At 43.9% G+C, this 25,993-nt stretch overlaps 1 protein-coding gene across 5 annotated transcripts in view; it reads right to left on the reverse strand.

Moving 5' to 3' along the window:
- Positions 1-1,685: 1,685 nt before the first annotated feature.
- Positions 1,686-25,993, reverse strand: part of CPNE4 (copine 4) — a 424,379-nt gene continuing 400,071 nt past the window's right edge. For all 5 annotated transcript variants that reach the window (XM_045856916.1, XM_045856919.1, XM_045856920.1 and 2 more), the window contains 5 exons: positions 18,441-18,495; positions 15,229-15,280; positions 12,738-12,871; positions 9,148-9,384; positions 1,686-3,425 (listed from right to left, as the gene is read on the reverse strand). In XM_045856916.1, the coding sequence (XP_045712872.1) occupies positions 3,291-3,425; positions 9,148-9,384; positions 12,738-12,871; positions 15,229-15,280; positions 18,441-18,495 (613 nt within the window). In that variant the 3' untranslated portion in view covers positions 1,686-3,290. The remainder of the gene's footprint in view (positions 3,426-9,147; positions 9,385-12,737; positions 12,872-15,228; positions 15,281-18,440; positions 18,496-25,993) is intronic.

Raw genomic sequence — 25,993 nt, forward strand, 5'->3', positions numbered from 1 at the left:
CAGGGGAAGGCAGGCCATGGATGGAGAAAATCAGTGCTTCCAAATTTGTACTCACCATCCAACACGAGCTCAGAGGCATTGTTGCCTAAAACAATTGTTTGATTTTGAATGAGTTTCCCCATTTACAAATTGGTGGGATTTATGTGAAACATCGGGTAACTCAATTCTCTTGAAAAAACTGGGTGAACTGGCTGAATTGGGTCCACACTGGTGCATGGCCCTGGGGTGAGGCGGGGCTGCCCACTTTTGGACACACTCTTTCCAGCTTCTTTACATCCCTTGGTTTGAACCTGTTCCTCCCCAGTTGTTCACATGGCTTGCTCAGCTCCTGGGATCATGTGCATCTGGAATGTCCCATCTACATGGTCTCCTTGGTGGCAAGAAGTTGGGAAGACCCACTTGTTTCCTGAGACTCTTCCACTGTTCCCAGGGGGATGTTGTACATCACAAGATGCCAAGAACTCACAACAAAAAGCTATCACTAGATGAGAAGACATTTCTGAAATGGGGGCAAAGGTCATGTTTTAAGGCACATTCTCTCATATCTCTTAAGAATCTGCTGCTTGCTATGGCAGTGGATGGGTGTAGTGCCAGGAGGGTGGCTGCAGTGGGGATTATTCAAAATGAGTTTGGGCTCAGGAGCTGGAGTGTCTGTGTTCAAATCTTATCAATGCCTTGTGATAGCTGTGTGATCTTAGGCTAATTACCTAAACTCTCTGTGTCTTAGTTTCCTCATGTGTAAAATGAGATTAATACTACTACTTACCTTTTAGGGCTGTTGGGAGAAGTAAATGAGATGTGGCAAGCACTCAGAACAGTGGCTGGCATACAGTAAGCCCTTTGTGATTGGTAGCTATTATTATTTTTTGCTGTTGTTCTTTTGAGCTGGGTAGCCCTGGTCAGGTGGCTCCATTTGTTGGAGCATCGCCCCATACAGCAAGGGGTTGTGTGTTCGATCCTCCATCAGGACACATGTCTGGGTTGCAGGTTCAATTCCTGGTTGGCAACCGATCAATGTCTCTCTCTTACTTTTTCTCTCTCTGTCTCTCCCCTTTCCACTCTCTAAAATCAATAAGAGGTATATCCTTGGATGAGGACAAATAAAAAAAAGAAAGAAAAAAGAAAAGGGAAGTAAACTGTCATAAGGTTCTGCCAGGCAAACTAAATGTTGTCCTTATCACTCCCTCTCACAGAGCCCATGAGTCCCAACATAAAATGTAATAGATCTCAAGAGATATTTGAGAATGACATGGGGCATCATTTTGATTGCAGGCCCCAGGCACTTAATCTATCTGTTAAAACTGTGATGGGTTTGTGATCACTCATGAGGCACAATAACAATTTTGTTCATTCATTCATTCATCCATACATTCATTTGATTAGTCACATCTTTCTTCATTAAATATCTATTGAGTTCTTACTGTGTTCTAGGCACACAGACAAGGAAACTCATGTCCTGGTTTAGGACTACAAACAATCACCAGCTACTTCTGTAGGATAGAACCTAGATATTTTAATTTCTTGTTTGTTGAAAACAATCAACCATGTTTCTATGAGACTGTGAAAGAGCCTGTCCGACTCTGAGGTGACCCACCTACATGAAATAAATCACTGCTAGAAAATTGCCTTGAAAAGAGAAACAAGACTATAACGCTTAGAAAAAATTCTGTAAGTACCCAATTTATTCATAAAACAATACAGTTTAAATATTTATGATTTTTTCCAGTCATACATTTTTACCATCATTCCCAAAATGTTGTGCTGACATGTATTTGCAAGGTTAGAATCTATAATTATAACATGGGAAATTATACAAGGCCTATTTGATTTGCATGTTAATATGTTTCCCCTCAACAAACAAACAACAAACAGATCTATTTTGCCTTGTGATTTACTTCCCCATCTCTATGACTATCTTGTGATTTTTATGCTGCAAAACACTTATCCATTTCTGTGTGAGAAGATTATACAAGTGAAACATTCATTCTTCCGGTTGAAGACTGGCCAGTTTATATCGAAACAAAACACCTTCACCTAAAACAATGATTCCAGGCATTTCTGCTGATCGAGTTGGCTCTTGGGAGTGCTAACAAGAGGCAAAAAGAAGCCCCACACAAAGCTTAAAAATCACCTTGGTGGGCCACATTTCTGGGGAGCCACACTGCATGGCCAAGTGCCATGGCCAAGTCTCCACTGTTGTGGTTCCACTGGAGACTTTTTGAGGTCATTCCTAGGGGTTGATGCAAACATGGAATCATTCATGCAAGGTGTGTGATGCCTCCTTTAAGAGGGCGGGCCTGGCCCGGAGGAGCACTCCCTCGTCTGTTTAAGGAAGAGGTGTGACTATAAAGCAGTGAGACTGATTTGGGGTGTGCAGCTTCTGGAATCAGTCTCGCTACTTTCTACTCCCACCTCGGAGACAGGCAGGACCTGTGTGCTGCTGGCGGGGAAGCAGTGGCATTCCCAAGCAGATGAGGTTCTGCCCTGTTTTGGATGGTCTCCACAGCACACCCTAAAGTCTAGAACCTCAGCACTCTCTGTGCAGTCTGAGGACGGCGCTGACATCACCTGGGACCTTGTTGGAGCTGCAGAATCTTGGGCAGACCTTGGGCATCACAGCCTGGATTTTGACAAGATCCTCAGGTGATCTGTGTGCACGGTAAAGTCCGAGGGGTGCTGGGTTGGGAGCTCCAGACCCACATCAAGAAGACAGCTAGGCAGCCTGCCCTCTTCAGTAGAGAGACCATTCTCTGCAGGGATGAGTTATAGATAACAACTGCAAAAACTGGGTGTTTCTTTTATTATTTTAAACATGCAAAATACAGTCCATGCAGCTGCCATTTTGAAAAGTCTCTCATCCTGAAGCAGATAAAACCAAGTATGTTTTTTGGCTATCAACATCCGGTAAATGTTTCAAAATGCTTTACAGTGTAAAGATAATAAGAAATTTAGCAAAATTTCAACAAACCTGTATAAAAAAACTGATACAGATACCATTTTATTTCAAGGCGACATGCTGTAATGTAAAGAGTAAGTTACAATTATTTGTGTTTCTTTGTAAAAAGTCTTTAACAGTACAAGGGCTTACCAGATCCAGGCCTCAGGGCTACACATGCAAAAAAACAAACCAACAAACAAAAAAACAGTCAGTTAGTTAAAAATCAACAAAACGTGCTATTTTTAAATGTGTATGTGTTTTTGTTTTGTTTTGTTTTTGTTTAGGTACAGGAGTAGTAGAAGTATTAAATAGCAGGAATAATATTTTGGAACTCTGTAAAAGTGCGCGGAGTTCATGGTGCTAGTGTCCTGGAAGGCTCATACACTTCTGATGAACATTTTGGCTTAATCCCCTTGCCATTGTAATAGTCCACGACTTGGTTTGGGACTTCAGCCAACACGCTCTTTGCCAGGGCAGCTGGAGATGCCTGCAGGGGAGAGGAAAGCACCATGATTTTGGCACCCAGCCAACGGAATGTGGTTGAGAATCAGCCTAGAAGGCTGGAGTCCTGTTCTGAGCAGCTAGTCTCTCTCTCATTCATTCACTCATTCATTATTTGTCAAGGGCCTCCAAGCAAGAGTTGCCAGGTTGTTGGAAAGTGCACTATTAATTTCCTAATTATATTTTTACATGCCTGGCTCAACATATAAAACTATTCACATCTGAAATATGGGTGAAAGTTAGATAGCAGAATGAATTGTCTTACAGTTTTGTTTCTGATTTATATTTAATTCTAGACACTTATTTATGTTCTAGGCACTGTGCTAGAGTTTAGGGGGTCTATGATTCTTGCTATTAGGGAAGTTACAGTCATGGGAGAGGAGCCTGGTGTGGCCAAAATTAACCCTAGTTTGAGGGAAGACACAGCACATGCTACAAACCAACAGCATCACATCAAATGGGAGCTCATCAGAAATATAAAATCCTGGACCCACCCTGAGCTACTGAATCAGAATCTGCATTTTAACCTGATGCCCCCATGATTCCTATGAATGTGAAATTTGAGAAGTACTGCTCCAGAGTCACAAATGCTGTGTGGCCAGAGCACGGGAAACAGGGAGACTGAGTCACCTTGGTGGAAATCAGAGCAGGCTTCCAAGAGAAGGTGGCATTTAAGCTGGGCATGTTTTAAAATGCAGAGAAGGGGAGGACTGGCATTTGATCATTTTTCGGGATGGTGAGTCATCTCATGGGGTTGAAGGGAGTGTGTGTGTGTGTGTGTGTGTGTGCGTGAGTGTTGCAAGTGCAGAGTTGGTGGGACATTCCATTGGAAAAATGGAATGCCCCATCTGAGGTGGGGCGTGGGGGTGGGGTGGGATGAAGCGTATTGATTACCACCACGCTAATTAATGCAGCCATTATCCTATCAGCACAATGGCTCCACCGTACGATTTGAGGCACGAAGGTGGGGGTTGATATTCTGCAAGGACTCTAATGGTCAGTACTAACTCCTCAACCCCCAGACAAGCAAAATTTCCCAAACCTCATTATATGTACTGAACAGATTGAAAATCTGAAGCAGAGTGACAAGTTAACAGGTATTTGAGATTCCTCAGGAAAGACCCCGAAGGAAAGGGAGTGAACGAAATGCCAGGCGGCCTGGTTTCTAGCTCGTTCCTTCCTATGTGGTTTGTCATTCAGCCATTCAGCTTTGCTAGACAAGATAAGGAAGAATAAGAATTCACTCTCTCACAGAGTTTTTGGGAAGCGCAAATGAAGAGACTTATCTTAACACCAATCTGAAAACACGGTGGAGAGTTTTTCTAAAATGATTCTTCACATTTTGGAGATGCTATAGCATGTTGGACACTTGACATCCAACTAGAATGCCCTTATTCTATAAATAGCTGCTCAGGGCTGTGTGTTAGATCATGCTCCATGTGTGCGTTGGGGAATAGAAAAATTCTTTCCCACCCTCTCTCTCTGGCCACCTCTCACATAAAGGTTACACAGCCAAATGTGTGATTCCCTAGACTCCCTTCCTTCTAGGTAGGTCCCTATGACTCAACTTCAGCCTTGAGACATAAATGAAAGTTTCCTGGGGGCTATTTCTTAGAAAGCTTTTCTTTCTTAGTTAAAGGGGACAGACATGGTTTTCTCTGTTTTCCTTTCTTCTTCCTCTTCTTTTCCTTGAACTGGAATGTGATTCCTGGAGCTATGGCAACCATTTTATCATTATGAGGCAAGAGCAAAGAGAATCACTAAGTGCTGGCCCTGCTACTACTGAATCATTGAAAAAAACAAAACAAAACAAAACAAAACAAAAACAGATGTCAGCAGCCTCCAGCCCCTACATTCTGCCTACCTGAGAAAAATATTTCTGCACTTATGTAGTCCAGGGTTTCTCAACTTTTGCACTATTGCTATTTTGAGCCAGATAACTCTTTGTAAGGGTTCTTGTTCTGTGCACTGTACGATGCTCACCAATATCCCGGCATCTTCCCACTGCATGTGAATTGGGCCTCTACAACTGTCACCACTAAAAATGTCTCCAGACATTGCCAAATGTCCTCTGGGGGACAAAGTCACGCTTGGTGAAGAACCATTTATGTAATCCACTATAAGATGGACTTGCTGTTATTTGGAGACAAAAACTTTCCTAAACAGAGCTGTCAAACAGAACTCGCTGCAATGATGGATGTGTTCTCTATCCGCACTGTCCAATATGGCAGTCACTAGACACATGCAATCGATGAACCCCTGAAATGTGACTAGTGCAACTGTAAATCTAATTTTTATTTTATTTTATTTATTATTTTATTTTTTTAATTTTATTTAAATTTAAATAGCCACATGTGCTGCCACAATGCTACTGCATTGGACAGCACAATTCCTAAGTGATTCTCCCATTTTCTTACCTGTGTTGGTGGTTCTGGTGAGCAAATAGGGATGGAGGGAATTCGCTGGTTAGGAAAAGGCCAAAAATGTGAAAGCAGCTGGTAGTAACAGCTGTATTTATCAATCAGCTACACGGATCAGGCGCTGCGCTGAGCTTTATGTAGATACCACCTGTACTCTTCCAATGGGTGTGCCATTCACCTCATTTTACAGACGAGAGTCTGTGGTACAGAGGGGTTAAATAACTTGCCCAGAATCACAGAGCTTGGAGCCCGGGCCCTGTCTACTTCAGAGCTCTGAGTTACCTTGCAGAGCAGAAAATGAGAGATGACTCATGGGTTACGTGCTTATATGAAATGTATCAGGTCTGCACTTTTCATTTTATTTATGGCTTATTGAATTCAGTGTAGTCTGGATAATGAAATGGTTTTTCAAATCTAATTTGAAATCCACAAAGATAAGACGGAGGCTGTGCTCCTGGCATTCCACGTTAGTCGTCCGTGGAGTGGCTGGAGATTGTGCAGCACTGATGGTGAGCGGTGGCCCGCTTCCTTGCCCTGATCAGGTCACTTCCCTGGTCGTCGATGCCCCACCCCCCAGCTCCCTGCTTACCAAGGCTCTGCCCTTCCTTATATTCCCCGCTCAAGCTGTAAGGCTTTCCTCATGGCAACTTCTCTCTGCTCGGAACAACATTTGCTCTGCAGCAACATTTTAGCCCTTTTCAACCACCCACAGGTTGTGTAGCAAGGGATTTTTCTGCGGACACGAACCATGCAGCTCCCCAAGGAACGCCGTGAGGCCCGGGCCCATGGATCTACCACCTGGCTGTGGTCCCAGTGCTAGCACATGCTGTGCACACCCTCCATGGGAGAAGGGGTCTGAGATAGAGGGTGGAGCCTTGCCTGGCTCAGTGGCATTGTTTCAGCAAGCAGATGTGTGTGTATGTGTGGGGGTCAGGGAGAGGGTGTTTGAGGAAATTCATGATTCTCCTAGGGAGTCAGTTCTTTGACCTTCATTCAGGCAAAGTTATAGGTGGTGGTCAGTGGTACAGCTACTTCTCTCTGGCTGACAAAATGAAGCAGGACATCACAACCCTGAAGAAAACTCCTCTCTCCACCTTGGCAAAAGACAGGTAAGTAGCTTCACTGATGAACATTATTATAGTGTATTCAGCCTGCCCCAGTGCATCCTTCCTTGAAGAGGACACACCACTCTTGCTGTCTGAGTGCAACCTGAGGATGTGGTGAACCTCTTTCACCTAGTGAGTGGTTTCCTTTGGAAACCTCCTCCTCCAGCTGGCAGAAGATGGGCCACGGTGGAACAGCTACCCCTCAGCCATGCTCATTGCCTGGGAGCCTGTAGGGGTCTGAGTGCTGCTGCTGTTACTTGGAACTCCCCCTGCACTGAACTCTGTAGTCAAGGGTTGACTTTACATTCCTTTAGTGATTCTAATTATACCACAGCCCTCCGTAAGAGGCTACTGTGTTTCTGAGTGATATACCTCATCATTCAAGGGGCCCTGGAACACACCTCCCATGCAGTGACCTCCCTGCATGGTCCTGGAAACTCATGAGATCTAGGCTTCAGTGGAGGCCACCAGACTCATGATTTACCTGAACACTGGCTTTAACACCTGTCCCAACAAGCCATCGGAACAAATGGCTTTTTTTTTGTGCAAAGCACAGACCAAAGGCCCTGACATTGGCACTAGAACTTGTCTATACCAATGATGGCCCACCTGTCCTCCCACCTTCTACATTTACCTTGCCCAGTGTGGTGGGCTCCCAGTGTGGGTGCAAAGGGGGCTGTATGTGAGCCTGGAGAGATCTGATAAACTGGCTAGGGCACTGTCAAGGACTCATGTGAATGAGGGGTTTTGGCCAGAGTAGAAAAGCTTTTCCAAAAAAGCATCAGGCGGGAAAGCTCTCTGTGGATGGCACAGTGCCTGTCCCTCCCTCTCCAGACCCTAAATAACTGAGCTCCATCCTGAGGATGGAGGGGCTGTGGTGGCAGCTAAAAAAGATGTTTCTGGCAGGGCTCCTGAAATGTAGGGACACAGACTTCACTGCATGAATGGTCCTGGTGACAGAGTGGTCACTGCAACAGGGATAGGAGGGAGTTCTCATCATTTTGAAGGAGACAGCAGAGCTGCTTCAGGGCACTGAGCACCCCAAAGATTCCCTCCTGCAGGGGCAGCTCAGGTTCAGTCCCCACCCACTGGGAGCATATGCTGGCCCCACCAGCAATGGACAGGACAAAGCCTCAGGGGACACCGGGGCAGGGGGAGGGGAGTGACTTTCACTAGGGGCAGGGGACAAAAGGTCACAGAGGACTGTGTGCCAGCCCACATCACCTTCAAGGACTCCCAGATACAGCCGGGGAGGCCCGAGGGAGGCCTTGTATGAATCAGCAGTGTCTTTCCGGGCAGTTGCAGCCCCATAGGTGCAGGGTGGTGTTGAAATTTTAGAGCCGCCCCTTCCTCCATGGAGTTAATAATTATCCAAAAATTGGAAATGAAAAAAAATTGTCTTTGAGCACTTTTTGATGTTCTACTGGAGCACTAGTGTGCCCACTTTCAGGACGTCAGGAGGGTGTAATGCAGCTGGACTTACTATTTAGTATCGATTAGAGCTCAAGACCGTAAAGCTATATGTTAACTTATAAAACAAATTTCTGTCTAGCATTGAAAGTAATCCAAAGTCTACTTATTTATTTCTAGCCCCTTTGGTCATTGCCTAGTGTTGAACCTGCCCGAGTCTGAGCCAAACTCACTCCAGCCTTGTCTCCACTGACCATAATCCACTGTTTTATATCCTCCTCTGAACCACCTTTTGTCACCTTACTGGTTCCCTCAGTGAGTTAAATAAATCTCTGATGCTCCTTACTATATTTGCAGAGGACTGAGCTTTCCATCATTTCAAAAACACACTTTGCCAGGGCCCTCACAGGCCGGGGCCCAGGGCAGGACAAGCAGAAGCCAGGCAGAATTTCAGCTGTTCCTTGTTTCTTTGGCCAGGCACATGTGCAGGGACAGTCACCCCCTGTACCTGGCAGCCCTGAGGGCACCGAGATCCTACACTACAGGGATGGGGACAAGTGCCAGTGACATGCTGGCTACCATAGACTTCTCATCTATACTTCAAGTTACACTGTTATCTCCAAAAAGCCACGCTCTCCATATCTTGTGTGGGAGAGGACCTGGCCTAGGCAGGGACAGCTGGCTTTGCTTCACTACAAACTGGGGGACACAGGTAGGGAGTGAGTTGGTTTCAGTTCTGCCCTCCCATCAAAAGCCCCCGAGATAGACGTACGTGTTTGAAGTTCCTGAAGGGCACGAACTGAACGATGTCTCGAAGGACTGGCTCTCCCTTGGGTGACCGCAGAATCCCATCGTCACCGTCCAGCATCTGCATGTCACTGAAGTCAGCGTTGCCCACGCCCACGATGATGACTGACATGGGGAGGTGGGAAGCGTGGACAATTGCCTCCCGGGTGTCGGCCATGTCTGTGATGACACCGTCGGTCAGGATGAGCAGGATGAAGTATTGCTGCAATGGAGGAGATGCAGGGCAATGATGGGGATTAGCAGAGGGATGGGAATGGGGTAAGGGGAAACAAGGACAATACCAGTTACATACCTGCGTGGCTTCAGTGCACACTGACTACAGCAGTAGTGACAACAGACTTTTTCTGAGTGCCTGTGCAGTCAGCCCTAAAGACTGAAGGTTATGATGAATGGGACTTCAAGGCAGGCAGAGTAATTGTAGGTTAATTCTAACAATCACCTCGGTGAACGTTATGCAGTGCAGTGTGGTCAACAGAGAAGCAGCGAGGACTCAGGAGGACTGGCTTCAAAGCCTTGTTTTCTGAGATGCTGGGAAAACCCTTATCTCCTCTGGGGGTCTCAGCTTCATCTCTCAAATGAGGGGTGGAAGTAGATCATTTGTATGGCCTTTTCAGCTCAGAGATTTTAAGAATCTAAAGCAGCACTGCCCAATACAATAGCCACTAGCTCCATGGGACTGCTGAGCCCTCGAAATGTGGCTTGCACGATGCAACCAAATTTTTAATTTTATTTCCTTTTAATAAATTTAAACTTAACTTTAAAAATAGATACCCTATTCAGTTATTGGGAACCTTTTAAGTATGTTTGAAACAACTCAAGTATGTAAATCTACTTTCTCAACTATCAATTTATACAGTCTAAATAAAGATCAAGTATTTGTGATGATAATTTAGCATGCAAATTAAGATGATATATGTGTAAAATACACACTGGGTTTTGAAGACTTAGTATAAAAAAGTGTAAAATATCTTACAATTTTTATATGGAGCACATGCTAAAATGAGATTATTTTATGCATTTAAAAATACTTCTGAGAAGGGGTCTGTGGACTTCATCAGCTGCTAAAGGGTCCCACAGGACAAAAAAAGGTTGAGAATCCCTAGTCTGAAGAGATTGTCAGGTTTCTAGAATCTGATCCAGTGTTAAGAGGTACTAGGCTGCAAACTGCCAGAACAAAACCCTGACGGAAATTTCCAGTGACACTACAGTAACAGTTGCTTCCAAAGCCAGGCTAGGAAAATGCTCATGATGAAATACTATAGTCTTCGAATGTACACGAGGTCCTGTTCAGATACAGAAGAGACTTTTTTTTCTTTCTAGAATAATTCTACAAAATTGAGGAGAAAATCCCACAGCTAAACTCCCTGGAACAACTTGTGTAGGAGGTTCAAATTTAAGACCCTTAGCCATTAGTGATGACAAGGGGTCCTGGACCACACATTGTTCAAAGCACAGGAGAAACCTCTGGGGAAGAGAATCACTGTTCCTGGATTATAAGGCATGTTTATTTGGGATACGTGGATTAGACACTTCCTGCACTATTTCCTGATCGGTCCTTCCGGAACAGACCCCCAGTCCCTGGGTGAGCGAATGATGGGCAAGAGCACGTGCTGGCTTACATCAGGCCTAAAGCCACACTTACGTCAGCCCCGTTCTCTTTTTACTCTTCCAGTTCCTGGTCTCCCAGAGAGCCGAGATGATTTCTGTTTTCAGTCTGCGCTTGGGGGAGCCCTGGGGGACACTCTGGATACTTTTGGGAATAAAGGGGGTAAAGGAGCCTGGACAAGTTTGGACCCCATCTCTCAGCTCAGATTTGGCAACACCAGTGTGTTTCCTTAAATTTTAATGTCTATGTTGGGTTTCTGAGTAACATATCATCTGAAGAATTTGAATTTGAAGTTCTGGTGATAAAGAAAATTGTTAAAAATAAAATGAAATAATGAAATAATGACCCTGCCCAATACTTATCCCCAAATCTTGCATTTGTGAGCAATCAGATTTGCTCCCAGGCCCCCGTGGGTATGGCCAGGTGGAAGTACTACTGATTTTGACAGGTGCAGTTCTCAGAGGGATGTCAGGAGGAAAGTCTGATGGGCACAGGTGGAGGAACCCATGGGGGGAGAGATGCAGAAGGTGAATACAGGAAAGTTGGTAAATGAATTTTGCTCAAAAGGGAGGTAAAATAATGGATAGTAGCTCTATATGGTGAAGAGGTATCAAGGGAAAGATTTTAACTTAAACAGCAGATATTATAGGATTTTTTAAAAAATCCTCACCTGAGGACATGCTTATTGATTTTGGTGAGAGAGGGTAAGGAAGGGAGGGAGAGAAACATTGATGTAAGAGAGAAACACCAATCACTTGCCTCTCATACACACCCTGACTGGGGGCTGAACCTGCAACCCAGGCATGTGCTCTGACTGGGAATTGAACCAGCGACTTTTTGGTTTATGGGATGATGCTCCAACCAGCTGAGCGACACTGGCCAGGGCAATTATGGGATGTTCTATTTGCTAGTGAAAATGAGTCTTCAGGAGAAAGGGAAAAAAAATAGGTGAGAGAGAGGGAATCCAGCTGCTGGGTCAATGTCCTTGGATAGCTGAGAGGAGATGTGCCCCTGTACAGAAGAGAAGAGGCTGGGACTTGAGATGAGCAGGGTGCACCGTCTGTTCTGCCCTGAGGGAAGTCTGAGAACTCGGTGCAGTGCAAGAGGGTGAGGTGAGCTGATGTAAGGAGATGATGCAAATGCAGGGTCTCAGAACCCAGGATAAAATCACAGAGAATATTCCAGATATCAGTAATGTTAGACTAAGTCTGAAAAAAGTCCTAAAACTGAAAAAGAAATATATTGATGTCATTAAAAATGACACATAGAAAAGTGATTCTGGTAATAGACAGGGGTGGGCAAAAGTAGGCTTACAGTTGAAACAGTTTGTTCTTTTTTATTATTTATTAATTATTGTATGATTAATTTGTGTTACAACTGTAAACCTATGTTTGCTCACTCTGTGTTTAACTAAAAAATATTAGGGGAAAAACAAATTTTGCTGGGCCTTGTAGCCTTAGTTTGCATTTTTCTTAAGAAAACCACCAACAGAATGTAAAACAAGTCTTTGCTAGGATGTTCTGTGTTGCTGCACCTGACCACCAGGGGACAGAGACATTATTGTTTTGCCTCACTTCCATCTGTAACATGGGTACATGGGAAAACAAGTTTACTTTGGACAGTTTTTCTTCCCAGGAACACAATGTGAGTATGACTCATACTCCAGGGAATAAAGTACACTGCATTGTTGAGTGTTCCCTCTGTCCACCTAAAGTTGTGGACACTTGAGATGTGTCATCTCTAAGCCTCACAATAACCCAGCAGAGAGGGGTGGGATTATCCCTAATTTTAGGATGAGGAGCCTGAGGACAGGAGAGGCTAAGTCACTTGTCCAAAGTCACACAGGTAGAAATGCTGTAATTTATTGTCAGAATAGGGGGTGTGCTATGGCCCATATCCCAGTGAGAAAGGGCAATTCTGCACTAGCAGGAAAACTGTGGTGTCCTTACCGACGCCTCCTTGGTGTTCGTCTCCTCTGATGCCGACTTGGCGACCTTCTGAATGATGGGAGCGATGTTGGTGGGACCGTAGAGCTGGAGCTTGGGGAGGCAGCTCTGGTAGGCTTCCACAACCCCTTGAATTCCTAAGGTGAAATTGACCACAATCAATAGTCCAGTAGACCCCTTGAATACATTTGTAATCAAACACACACACATACACACACACACACACACACACACACACAAACACACACACACACACAGCATTAAATTTCCCCCACAGTCCTTCCTAACATCACATGTATGATCGATCTTAAGACAAAAAATACCACCCTGTTGCTTCCACCCCCCCCACTGAAATCATTCTCTTTAACAGCTTAAATCAAAAGCAATCATCTCCACAAACTTTTCCCTAATATGCCATTTTACACATAAGATTGCATTAGATTCCTATAGTATAATGAAAAAGATATTATACCCATTTTACAGGTGAAGAGACTGAGGCTTAGAGAAGCTACATGATCTGCCCCAGGTCGCTCAGCAAACTCAGGACTGAAACCCAGGTCTGTCTGGCTCTATGCACTGTGCTCTCAGCCCGTAGGCAGTCAGCTCTAATGCTTGTTTAGTTTCCATGCCACCTTGCTGACGCTACTGTAGTACATACCACCACCCTAGTCCACTTAGAGGAGTTATCTGTATGTGTACATGAGCATTGCTCCAGATATTAGAGTCCTTGTGAACAGGAGTTGTGACTTACTCCCTCAAAGCTCTCAAGGAAGGTCAGGCATACCACATGTCTGACAAAGGAGCAAAATGGTGACACAATTGTCTGCTGAGGGCTGTAGTACAGTCAAGTGACGTTCATCATCATGGTCAACCTCATATTACAAGAGGTTTCCATCCTGGGGCCACATGAGCCAAGGAAATATTAAAGGTGGGACTCTGTTGGAGGGGACAGCCTTGACTATGCAGCTCCTCCTAGCATTGTACAAGCCTTGACTGCACATCTAATGTCATGCTCACGGTCCCACCAGAGTCACATTGCTGATGAATTTTATTCCATTGGCCCTTCTCGATGCCTGTGCCTGTGTTAGCTCTTGCCTTTCCCTGTTTAACTCATCCTTTATCCCTTTCTATCCTGAAATAGCGCACTGGTCCTGAAATGGTTTTCCACACCCACCATGCCTTGCACACTGGATCTTGGGTGTTTTGGATAAGCAAGTTCTGTATGTTCTGCCCTTATACACATGCTTCCCCACTGATGATGCATCCTCTTTGCCCAGCCCCAAAGCCCGTTATTCTAAAGACAGATGTCATGTCATTTTGTAGCTTGCTTCTGAAATTAAATGACACTCAACAGAAGCTCTTTTCCTATTTTGGCTCTTGAGTTTTTTGTCTAAGTTTTTACCTAAGATAAGCAAGTTGGATTTCTCTTTCAAAAGTAACAGGCAGATGAACTCTAAGAGTGTGAAGCAGGTGAACCCTGGGCATGTGTTTTGTTCTTCTCTGGTGAAAACCCATTCTCACAGTTTATGAATGGGGGTGGGTGGTGAGGGATGAGTGAATTCTAGACCATGATACATTTAGGGTGGGAGATCATGAGAGAGAATAAAGGTAGAGTGGAGAGTGGGTCTCAGAGGTTACCATGTGCAGACCCAATGCTACTGACATCACATTCTTGGACATTAAGTGCCAAATTGGTGAAAGAAACTGCAAGATGCTGTACACACCCCACTGGATCTGAATTAACCCTGGTTCAGCCCCTTTCCCCCTGGACAAGAAGGAGGAGAGAGATATGGGCATTTCTACCTATTTCCCTATAAAAACCATCTTACAAGCTTTATAGCAACAGGTGTATTTGGCTGTATTTGTCAGAAGAAGAATAATTCCAGGATAAAATTTATCATCATAGATGTCATCATCATTGTTCTGTGGAACTGTGTTGGGGAACTTCTGCCTGGAACTAATGGAACAGGGACCAAAGCCTTTAAGAAGGTTTTCTCTGGCACAAAACCATGAAGCTATTTGTTGGAAGTCACTGAGACCATATATCCTTTGTCAACATACACTGCAAGTGTCAAATGATGTCCATGTCCTCCCCACCCACACCTCTACTTATACCTTCACAGGGAGGAAGTTGTGAAAAAATAAATACGTGAGGGAGACTTGGAGAGCAGAAAGAGGGGATCATTACTGCCTATCAGGTGAATTCCCCCCACTCCATTTTTTGGCAGGAGGAATCCACAATTGGAATCAGCATTCTCGCTATGAACTCAAGACGTCTTCTGCATGCTGCCTTTTTCACCTCTTAATTTTCCACTCTGTCATTATGGCTCTCTGTTGCCTTTGGAGTAGTATGGTCTATTTGGATCCAGAAAGCCTACTTCTCTGCTATGGACAATCTTAACTGATGTACTGCATCAATGGGGAGAAACTAAAACGGGAAATGTGCAAGCAAAAGGGCTGCGACACACTGATTTTCTTTTATGTTGTAATTTACCTGCACACTCTGGGTTGTCTTCATTAAAGTTGATTGCAAAGTCATGAGAGACCTAGACACCAATTAAAATTGTAAAAAGGAAGACAGGAGAATTACAACTTTAATCCAGTAAGGAGGCAGAGGGTTGAAGAGTTTGCAAACAAATGCCCATTTCATCTACTATGTGTTAAGCAGCAGGAATCACTTGAACACTTCACATAATCAGTCTGAGATGGAGGGTGAATTCTACGTTCCCTGTGGAGTTGAGGTGACAGGAAATTTCTCTAGAATCAGATAAATGCTGGCAGAGGGGGAGAATAATGCATATTAAAAAAGCCAAGATAAGATCTCAGAAAAACATAACCCCAGAAAGAACTGGCCACAGGCTGGAGGCTTAGATTTGGCTGAGCTCTACTTGGATCCGGTGATTAAAAAATGGTGAGTCAGCACCACATCTGTTCAACATGGTGATGGTTATAATGGCTCCTGCTCCTGCTGACATTTAAGATTCATTCCATAGGGCAGCAGGGTTTTCACATACATACCAGTAAAATAGACTCTACTTTTGGAAAAGTGATAATATATCTTATAATATTCCAACACACATTCCCCTACCTGGCAGGACCCATCACAATGTCCAATGACATATTTACTTCTTTATAAAATCTGATAACACAGGAGGGATGTCTTAGTACCTGGATATTATTGGATCATTTGGGGGTTTACAGAGACTTCCCTTTCTTTTTTTTAAATTATTTTATTTAATTTAAGATTTAATTAATTTATTTTTAGAGAGGGAAGGGAGGGAGAAAGAGAGAGAAACATCAATGTGCGGTTGCTGGGGGTCATGGCCTGCAACCCAGGCATGTACCCTGACTGGGAATCGAACCTGAGACACTTTGGTTTGCAGCCCGCGCTCAATCCACTGAGCTATGCCAGCCAGGGCCAAGACTTCCCTTTCAAAGGTTATTTCCAAGCTGTGACTTTGTTGGGGGCTAGAAAATAGTCACTGTGTTAAAACACCCCTCTTCTCTTTGTGGGGTGGTCAGAGCAGATGCTGTTGGTGCATGATCCACCTTTGCTGCCCTTAGCTCTTCCAGGCAAGTTGGCTGACTTCCAACCACCTTACCTGTTTTAGTTACCTTCAATTTTTCTCAGGTTTCCAGAGCCTGCTTTAGCTTGCCCCAGTGACAAGCTAAAAGTGTTGGGGAATTAATGGCACTTTGGAGCAGCCCTTCCTCAGTGACTGACAGGAGATGGTGTATCAGTACCCAGCCCTCTTTCCCCTGGGCTCTGTGTGCTCCGCTCTGTCTTCTTGGGCCCCCAGCAGGATTAAGTTCCACTGCCCACAATGGTAAATGACTTGTCAGGATGCCCTATGGTGACTTCCACTTACTTCCCCACTCTCTATGGAGGTTTCCTCTACCACTCAGATAAACTACTTACATCCAGATCCTGTCTCAAGGTCTATGGGAGAGTGCAAACTAAGACAGAGGTGCCTGTGCCTAAAATTCAAGGCAAACTCTGAAGTTTTATCCTGAAGAACTAAATTGTGGTGACCTTGTAAACTTGCTGGGGGCACCTGACCTGCTGAGACCATGAGTGCCTATCTGGGATAGAAGGAACATGAGGCTGAAACAGGGGGCATTTGAGGGAGCAGAGTGAGGAGATGTGAGGGAAGCATGTCAGAGCAGCAGGAGGAGGCTGGCTGACAGGCAGGATGGAGCCAGGGGGTCTGGGGAGCATGAGGACTTCAGAAAACAGCCAGAAGGGGAAGTTACACCAGGAGGGGGACCAGGCAGATGTCATGGATGAGGAAAGGAAGGCCTGAACAAGGTGTTCTCAGCCCTGCTGGGCCAAGCTGAGACCAGAAGACTACCTGGCAGGAATGTGGTAGAGATGCTCAAGCATCTCTGGGTGGTGGGACTGGTGGTTATTGAGGTACATTCTAGTCTTGAGGATCAAAGTTCTGTGCAGAAGGTGGGCACCTACCTGAGCACATTCTGGAGCTGATACCTCACCTGAAAGAACTGCATCTCCTCACCTCTAGCTAATTCGTGTTGCCTTTTAATCTTAGTGTCGCCAGGCCTTTTAGTTTTTTCAAAGAAGCCAGAAATCTAACACTTTTATATGAAATTGCCTAAATCTTAACAAAAAATTGTGTGTCAACTCTAATACATTTGTGGCGTGAATAATATCTCCAGGCCACTGCCAGTCAACAACTGCAGTTCTATGTTCTTCCTCCCCATGTGCTCTATTTTCCACAAATGTTTCTAGAAGTCTGTAGGCATGCCCGGCAGGCAGGCCAGCATGGAATACAAGGCAGATAAGGAGGACAGGTCACAGGGATGTGCCACTCCACCCACTGCTCTTTCTAGCAGTCACAGGGAGTTGGATTCCCTCTTCCACCGAGGGCACAGAAGGGGAAGGCCCCTGGCCTGACAGCTCTGGTGTGGGAGTAAATGTCAGTACCTGCCTTCTGCTCTGAAGCTCAGACACAGTCAGTAAAAGAGAGGTTGATGATTGGACAGTGTTGCCTGTACTTAACTTGGCGAGGCTGGGGCAGGAGCCCTGCTGCCCCTCCAAGGCCCTCTCACCTGGGGAGCTGAGTTCTCTGTGGAGAGTGTTCCACAGGAGCATCTGGTCTACCTCACTAGGGCACCTCAACTCCACTGTGGTGCAAATCTCTCTCTGCACAATCTTTGCCTGCTTTGAGTCATGGAAATCAGTATCAAACCCAGACAGGATCCCAGTCTTCTCATAGGAATCATTCAGCTTCTTGATTCCGTAAGCCAAAGTGGTTCAATCTTAGGACTTCTCTGTGTCTGTCACACAAGACTGGTGCTCAGAGAATTGGGGTGAGGGAGTCTGTAGACTTCACTGTCATGGACTTCCATGGTTGGCATTGTCAACAGGATCTTTCTCTAGGGTCTAGCTAATAGATAGCTCCTGAACCACTGAAGATCAATTTCCCAAGTGTTTTCTCAGCCTCCAACCATATCTGTAAGAAGCTAAGACATGAAAGTCTTCATCTGGACTTCTGACAAGAACCATTCAGAGTACCATGAGGTTGGGGTTCATAAAAAAACAGGCTCTGATGGCCTTCAGAACCACCTAATCTTGCTGGTTCTGAAGACCACTTCTGAGCCTTTGGGCCCTACTTATGTAATTGTATCGAGCCAAAGGAGTGAGACTACTGTGAAGGAAACAGCAAAGCATTTCTACTCACTCACCGTGTACTCTGGGGGTATCCTGGCACCAAACCCAAAGGCTGGGAACATTTTGTCACTGAAATAAAAAAAAACAAGTTGCTTTATTTATCATCTAATGAGGAAGAAAAACATGAACCCGGTTACCTTGCTAGGTATGTTGCTATGGCAGGTGCTGACTCATGCTTCTGGATTATTTGCGCTACTGGAACAGCACTAGCATGGGTAATTAAAAATCAAGAAATAATCACCAGACTTCATATAATTATTACTCTGCAACTTCGTCCCTTATTTTTGGCAAGATTTGATAAAATGGTCCCAGGATTTCCTCATCTCCTTTACCCCAGTGTTCTGTCTCTTGAAAAATGATCATGGCTTGTTAACTGTGGTTGAGTGTACAAGATATATGTTATCTTTTTAAATCCTTACAGGGAGAGATTATTATTCCCACTTTGCAAGTGGAAAAATGCCTTGGGAAGTAAAGTGACTAGTCTAAGATCATGCTCCTAGTTAGGGCTAGGGTTCAAGTCCAGACAAGCCTGAATCCAAGGGGATATTAAATAGCAATGGAAAGCTTAGAAGGCTGACTTATTGACACAATTTGGCTTCATCAACAGAACGCACTGTATCTACTACTTTATCTCACACAAGCAGCAATAAATTGTTTACATGTCTTTTCTTGTCTCCTCAATTCAAAGGAATGCTGCATTTTATATTAACATCTCCATAATCTCCACTGCCTCCCTGCCTCAAACTGCCCCTTGCCCCTAACTTCAGGATGATACTTGCCATGAAGTGTGTGCCTAATAAATATTTAATGACTAGATAATACATGGATGGAATAATTAAGATATGGCTATATAAAGAAGAAAAATTCTTGTGAGAAAACCAATGAGAGTCACATATATGTCTTTTGGTTTGGTTTCTCTTATGCTATTGAAATTTCTCTCAATTTACTCATTCATGTACGTTATATCTTAACTCTAACCTTACAATAGGTGAGAGGTTGGGGAGAAAAATGAACACTTATTGGCATATACAATGTGCCAGGCACTATGGTAGGCAATGTATATACTTATTTAATTCTCAAGTAACCTTTGAAGTTCCACCTACTTATTATTCCCATCTTACAGATGAAGAAGCAGAGTCTCAGAAAGACTAAGAACATCTTAGGAACCCTAAGGTGTTTCCCAGGGAGGACTGTGTGATTCCAAAGCCCATGCTTTTTCTATTCATGATTACATACAGCATTAAATGCAATTTCCTTCTGGTATTTCTAGCAGCAAGGGCCCCTGACTAGAAAATGCATAATTCTACCCTTAAGCAATTCTATGCCGTCAGAGGATTGTTGTAGTGGATGCTCTGGAATAGTGCTCTTGTCAGAGGGCATGTCCTTCTCATGCCATTTACCTTTTACTTTCTCTCCCATTAAAAATGTTCTTGGAACAATTCCTACATTTCTCAGTTCTTTGCAAAGTTAGTTGAAGAGAAAAGAAAATTCAGGCTAGACCTCACTGTCCCTCAGCATCTCTGTAAGGAAAAGAGAATACCTGTGCCCCCCACCCACCGCCACCTCAACCCCACCCTGTGTCTTTCTGAGAAGTCAAAGCAGCAGAGTCACATTCTCACCCATGACCACCTATCTGATTTAAACATCATTAGTAGCCAAGAATGGCTTTGATAAAACTGTACCAAAACACACCTGATTTGACCAAATTTGGGGTAGGGATTGGTAGATGCAAGGAAGCCAGAATTCTGTGAAACCAAATTTAAATTCTCCAGAAAATCACCAACTCCCCCTTATCCTCACTGTTGTGTATATATGAGCTTTGTGGTACATTGCAACTAGCATGCCCTAGAATAGACATTAATGCTGGTAAACAGAAAATCACAACAGCTTGTAAAGGGTCAGCCACAGCTCTGAGAAAAAAATACTTCTGGTCCTTGGAAACATGAAATCCTTTGCCACAGCAATGCCTCCTTAACCATAACAAGGGTCAGCAGGTATGGGAAGGAATCTGTTGGGGAATTTTATAGGTAATTTCCAGTCAAGTCTGGAAGAAAGCTTTCCTGGATGGAGGATGGGTCCTCATTCTTTCAGCTCAGAGATGGTTCAGAAGTCAAAACAGAAACCCAGGAGGCGCCACAAACTTTATTTTATTTTCTTCTTTGTTGAGTTTAGGAAGGGTGTGCTCTACCATTGCACCCATTTCTAATCACCAAACCAGTGTTCCAGCCTTAATGATGCTCCTTTACACCTTCTTAGCCACCTGTGCTGAGCATGCTGTACCGTTATGTAACTGAATTTGAAGTGTATGGAGGTGGGAAAAATGCCTCACCTACAAGATTAATTAATGTGCTGGTCGGGTGGGGGGTGGGCAACAGTCCTCTGAAGTTAGCCACCACAAAGACCCCAGCTAGTAAGCACACTGAAGAAAAAATGTCAAGCCTAAGCATAATGAGTTTAAACATCGCTTTCCTGATTAAAAATAAAACTAGGCAGAGAGGAGTCTTACTATGTAAGAGGCAGGAGAAGGCAAGTTGAGCACACAGTGAGCATCAACAGGCCAACACACCATAGAACTTGAGATTGGATCCACTTGGCGCTGAGTGAAGGGGCCGTTTAGCAACTACTGGGAAAATGGTTGGTGAAAGCTGACTATATGGAAAATTCAGGGGCACATCACCACATGGCCCCTGAAGGCAATCTTTCTTACTATTGTAATAAAATGGTATAAAATACAGTGAAAGAGCCCATGGCCTTCAATGCTAATGAGCATCCTGTCCTTGACTTCTTTGGGAATAACCACAGTCAAAGCATCTCCAGATGGAAGGGCCATCTTCCACCACCATTTTTACCCTCCCTGTTAGGAAGGCTTTGAGCTGAAGCAAGAAGTTAATCAGAGTAAAGACAAATTACTGCATCCACAAGAAGATGGGGACACACTCAGAGCAACATGGCACTTCAGAACACCCGGATATTTAATAAAGATCGTTCTCTAAAACAGGCTTTAAAACTGGGCTACCTGGACATGCAGACATGCAAAACCTGTCTGAAGCTATAAGAGCATGTTCTTTTGCTGTTTGATTGTTTTTTCTTTTAAGGAAATTAGTATTCAGTTTCTCAACTCCCTACGTATTCTTTGCTGAAATTGATCTTCTGGGATGACCTGTGATGGAAAGAACTGTTCTCCACTCACACCTTTCCTTTCAGAATTACCCTTTTCCTTTGCGCATTCTAAATCTTAACCGCCATGGTGTGCTGCTCCACGGTGTAAAACACTCTACAGGAACAATTCTAAATGTGAATGATTCACTAGAAACAAATCCTTTTGCAAGTCAGGTAGTTGCCAGTTTTTGCTTTGAAAAAATTGTAATTAGTGCTGATGTCAGCTGGTAGATTACTAAAAATGTATTTTGATAACAAACCATTATATGATTTTTGATATATAACTTAGAATTGAATAGTACTCCTAGTCAAACTCTTTCCATTACCACATACTTACTTGTAAAAATAAGTTTCCTTAGTATTCACATTGATAAAAAAAAATTGGAGTAAATTTGACACTAGACTCTCTCACTCTGGTAGTAGGTGGTATTCATCTACAGATCAATAAACTAATGGAAAAAAACACCCAATCTGTTTCATTAAGAGTTTTTATCTTTTAGAGGCAATAATTAGATATTAAAATTTCTAATGTACTTGTTTGTTTGATAAATTGTGCACTAATAATGATTCTAACAAAATTCAACTAGAAGATATTTTTAAAGTACTTTGAATATTTGCATCACAGAAAATTTTAGAAATTGAAATTTTAAAGTTTATATTTATATATTTATGATAGAAACATGTGATAAGGTGACTGGTAAAAGAATTTCAAACCAAAAATTTAAAGATACATTATGCTGAAATCCTATGGGGGAGGGGAATGGAAATATGAGCTTGTGAAAAAGAGAAAAAAACAATGAAGATTCTTCACTCAAAATGAAAAGCCTGTTTATGCATTTTTAAGTGGATGCTGGTGGGTATCTAACAGCTGTGGCATTTAGATTCCCCTGAATGCACTCACAAAGTTATGTAAGAGTTTATTTTTAAATGCCCATGTTTATAATACACAAGAATTTTCATTCTTTGTCACTATTTAAACTTATGGAAAAACGTTAGATTTCAATGTAAAAATGTGTGAAGTTTATGCATTTTTAAAAAATTCTTTTTAGGGTCTTAAGAGCCAATTTTTTAAAGGTCATTGGTCCAAAATGACCTTTACTTTGACACAAGAGTTCTTTCCACTCTTGTGTAAAGTTTATTTTTTAAAAATAAATTAAGAGTATTCATGATAATAGTCTCTATCATTGGTGGAGTATTTACAGCAGGCAGAACCTGTGTTACCTAGCCACTTTATGTATTCTTTCAGCTACATAGATTAATTTATTTTTTTAAATCTCATTTTTCGATTACAGTTGACATTCCATATTATTTTATATTAGTTTCATGTGTACAGCACAGTGGTTAGACTATGATATAATTTACAAAGTGTTCTCCCTGATAATTCAAGCACCCACCCGGCACCATACACAGTAATTGCAACATTATTGACTATATTCCCTACGCTGAACTTCACATCTCTGTGCCAGCTACCCACTTAATAACATCTAATCCTTACAACTGCTCCTCAAGGGAAGTTAAATCTTCAGTCTGCAGTCAAGGAAACCCAGGCCCGGGGAATGTCAGCCTGAGGAGAACACGGGCCGCAGGGCTGGGGTCTGAACCCAGGGCCACCTGTCCGCAGGGCCCCAAGCTCTTCCTGTGACCCCTGCTGACTCTGCCCTGCCCAGCTGGCCTGGTCTAATGACTCAGAATAACAAGAGCTAGTTCAGCCATGTTCTAAAAGCAACCAAGGACAGAATGAGCAGAATTCACCATCCCCAGGAGGACCTCCTTGGCCATTTCTCTTCCCACAGAAGAGTTAACCGTGCCCTCCTCATGCAGTCCCCATCCTTACAGAGGACAACACTGCCCAGGCCATGCTGGGCTGTGATTTATTTATGTGCCTATCTCACCCATGAGATTGGTAATAAACCACTTGAGGGAAAACTGTGCTTTATTAGCTTCGGTCTGTCTTTACGGTACTATGTGAGGTGCCTGACACCTAGTAGTTCCTGCATAAACTCTTAGCCATTTCATTTGACCCATCTTGCCTGCCAGCTCTGGCTCTCAACCTGGGATGCCCATTAGAATTAAAAATCCTGATTCCCCAAGCTGTGCACCAGCCTAACTAAATTGGAGTCTCTGGAGTGGAGCCCAGGCAGTAGTGTATTTTAAATCCTCCCCAGTGGTTCCAGCATGCAGCCAAGGTTGAGAAGCACTGACTGGTGTTGGTGGGATGGAAAAGGCCGCACTGCAGCCTTAACCTGCCTTCTGCTTCCTACCCTTATCCCTGGCACCCGAAAACACCTGTCAGGTTGGCTTTTGGTTCTAACCTTGCCTCCTAGTACTGCACCCAGCACAGCGAAGAGGAAGCCTGCTGCCTCCGTTTCTGAGATCCTTGTCTCATTCTGGGGTGGCCACATCTATAAAACAGCAGCTTGTGCTTCCAAGCAATGCATTCAGGATCTATACTCTCTTGACAGCAGATACACCAGCCTTTTTATTAGAGGACATGGCAGGTGGTCAAAGATACATATCTATGAGACCAACAGATGGCTATCACCTTGGCCTTGAGCAGCCCGAGGAGACCAGGATGTTTACAGGAGCTGGGCAAATCTACAACCAGCTAGGAAAATATGAGTGTGTGCAGGTGTATGCACGTGTGTAAGCCTGTGTGTGCAAGTGTGTGTGTGTACATATACATGTGGAGTCAAAGGGGAGGGGATGAGTGGTGGTGTCTTTCAGAGGTGCAGAGACAGAACTGGCTGGCAGGATTTCCTTCTGGGCTTAAGGACCGGATACCTGGAAGGAGCTATGCTTCCAGGCCACCCTAGGAAGAGCTTTACACGTCTCCGAAGCCGTTCCACTTCATGGATCACCTCGTCGCGACCTGCTGGCGATGACTGTACAAGGCAGAAAGAACACCCTGGCTGTCAGAGGCTGGGAGGAATTTCTAAGGCTCAGGGGGATTAAAAGCCTCCGTGTCGCTGCAGGAGGGGGAACGATGCCTTCTGTCAGTTTTTATTCAAGTGTTTCTTTTTGAGCATCAACCTCACTGGCTTCCATTTGAGAAAAAATTAATACCAAAGCCCTGACTTGAAGTTTCCTGACTCTGCCTGTCTGCTGCCTGTCCACCCACACAAAGGAGACGCGGCAGCACTTGTCAGTTCTCAAGAGAGCAGCGTGCTTCACGCAGTCTGCCGGGAGTCTTTTTAAAGAGTGCCCAGGCTTTACAATCCTCCTTTTCTTCTCAGGTGTTTGTTCATTTTTACGCTGAGCTGTCATATATATATATATGCTTATATACATGACCACCTGAGCTGAAGAGACTGGGTTTTCTTGGCTACCTGGGGCCCATAACTTCTGTATTATTCTATTACGGTTTTAAAAAGAATCACGATTTTTCACATAACCCCTAAGGTGTCTTATCTTATTTTCATACTGAATCTGTACTTTTGAGGGAATACAAAAGACTCCCCAGACTCTGTCTGCTTCATACTATACAGGGATAACAGCTCTGAAAGATGAACGGGTCACTCCAATTAGAGTCTCCGCATCTGGTACGTGAGGTGATCAGTGAACGGAGACGTGAGGCAGCTTGTTCCAGCCCAGCCAGCAAGGCCGCCCCAGGCCACAGTCAGGGCGCTGGCCGTCAGCATCTCATTTTCTGACAACCCACCAATCTTCTCTTGGAATTCATTAGTACACAGCTTCTCCCCTCAAGAGTCAGAGTCAGCTTCATTATTAAGCACTTATTGTATGACACGTATCAACTGCATTTACTTACTTTGCTTGTTTTATAAGCATTTCAAGAATTTAAAAGTTACTAAGATTACTGAGATACTGCCTCCCATCCTCTTTGTCTTCTGTGCACACTTTATTATACTACATTATTTGTGTGTGCGTGTAATGTGTGTGTGTGTGACAGAAATAAGGGTGAGTGTGACTGTTGGTGTCCTGAGGATGTATGGAGAACTTTCTGACAGTGGAGATGCAACTTGTCAGTCTTTTCTTTTCTTGGTAAAAATCTCCATATGCTACAAACCCTGTTAGGCATCCTTCCTGTATTTGGTCCTAAGGAAATCAGAGCTGAAATTCAAGTTATCGTCACAATCACTATCTCAAGGTGAAATATCAGAAATATCACTTCAATAAGGGAATGCAAATGCTGTTGTCCTCTGTTCTGAATGTTTAGGAGGGGAAGTGTCAGCAAGAGCCCAAGTGTTTGAAGCTTTCTGATTGTACTGGACCTGTCCATTCGTTCCCCAACGGCCCTCATGCCCCTCTGAGTTCCTGGCAATGACCACACTGAGTCCAGAGACTCACCAGCAAGAAGGACCCTAATGGGACCTTTCGCATTACTTGTCCTATTGGTTCCTAGGTTAGGTCACTTTTTTTGGTGCCTGTGGTAATAGTTTTTTTAAAAAAG

The sequence above is a fragment of the Phyllostomus hastatus genome, unplaced genomic scaffold, assembly GCF_019186645.2.
Source record: "Phyllostomus hastatus isolate PE091 unplaced genomic scaffold, TTU_PhHast_1.1 phas_scaffold_129, whole genome shotgun sequence".
Taxonomy (NCBI): domain Eukaryota; kingdom Metazoa; phylum Chordata; class Mammalia; order Chiroptera; family Phyllostomidae; genus Phyllostomus; species Phyllostomus hastatus.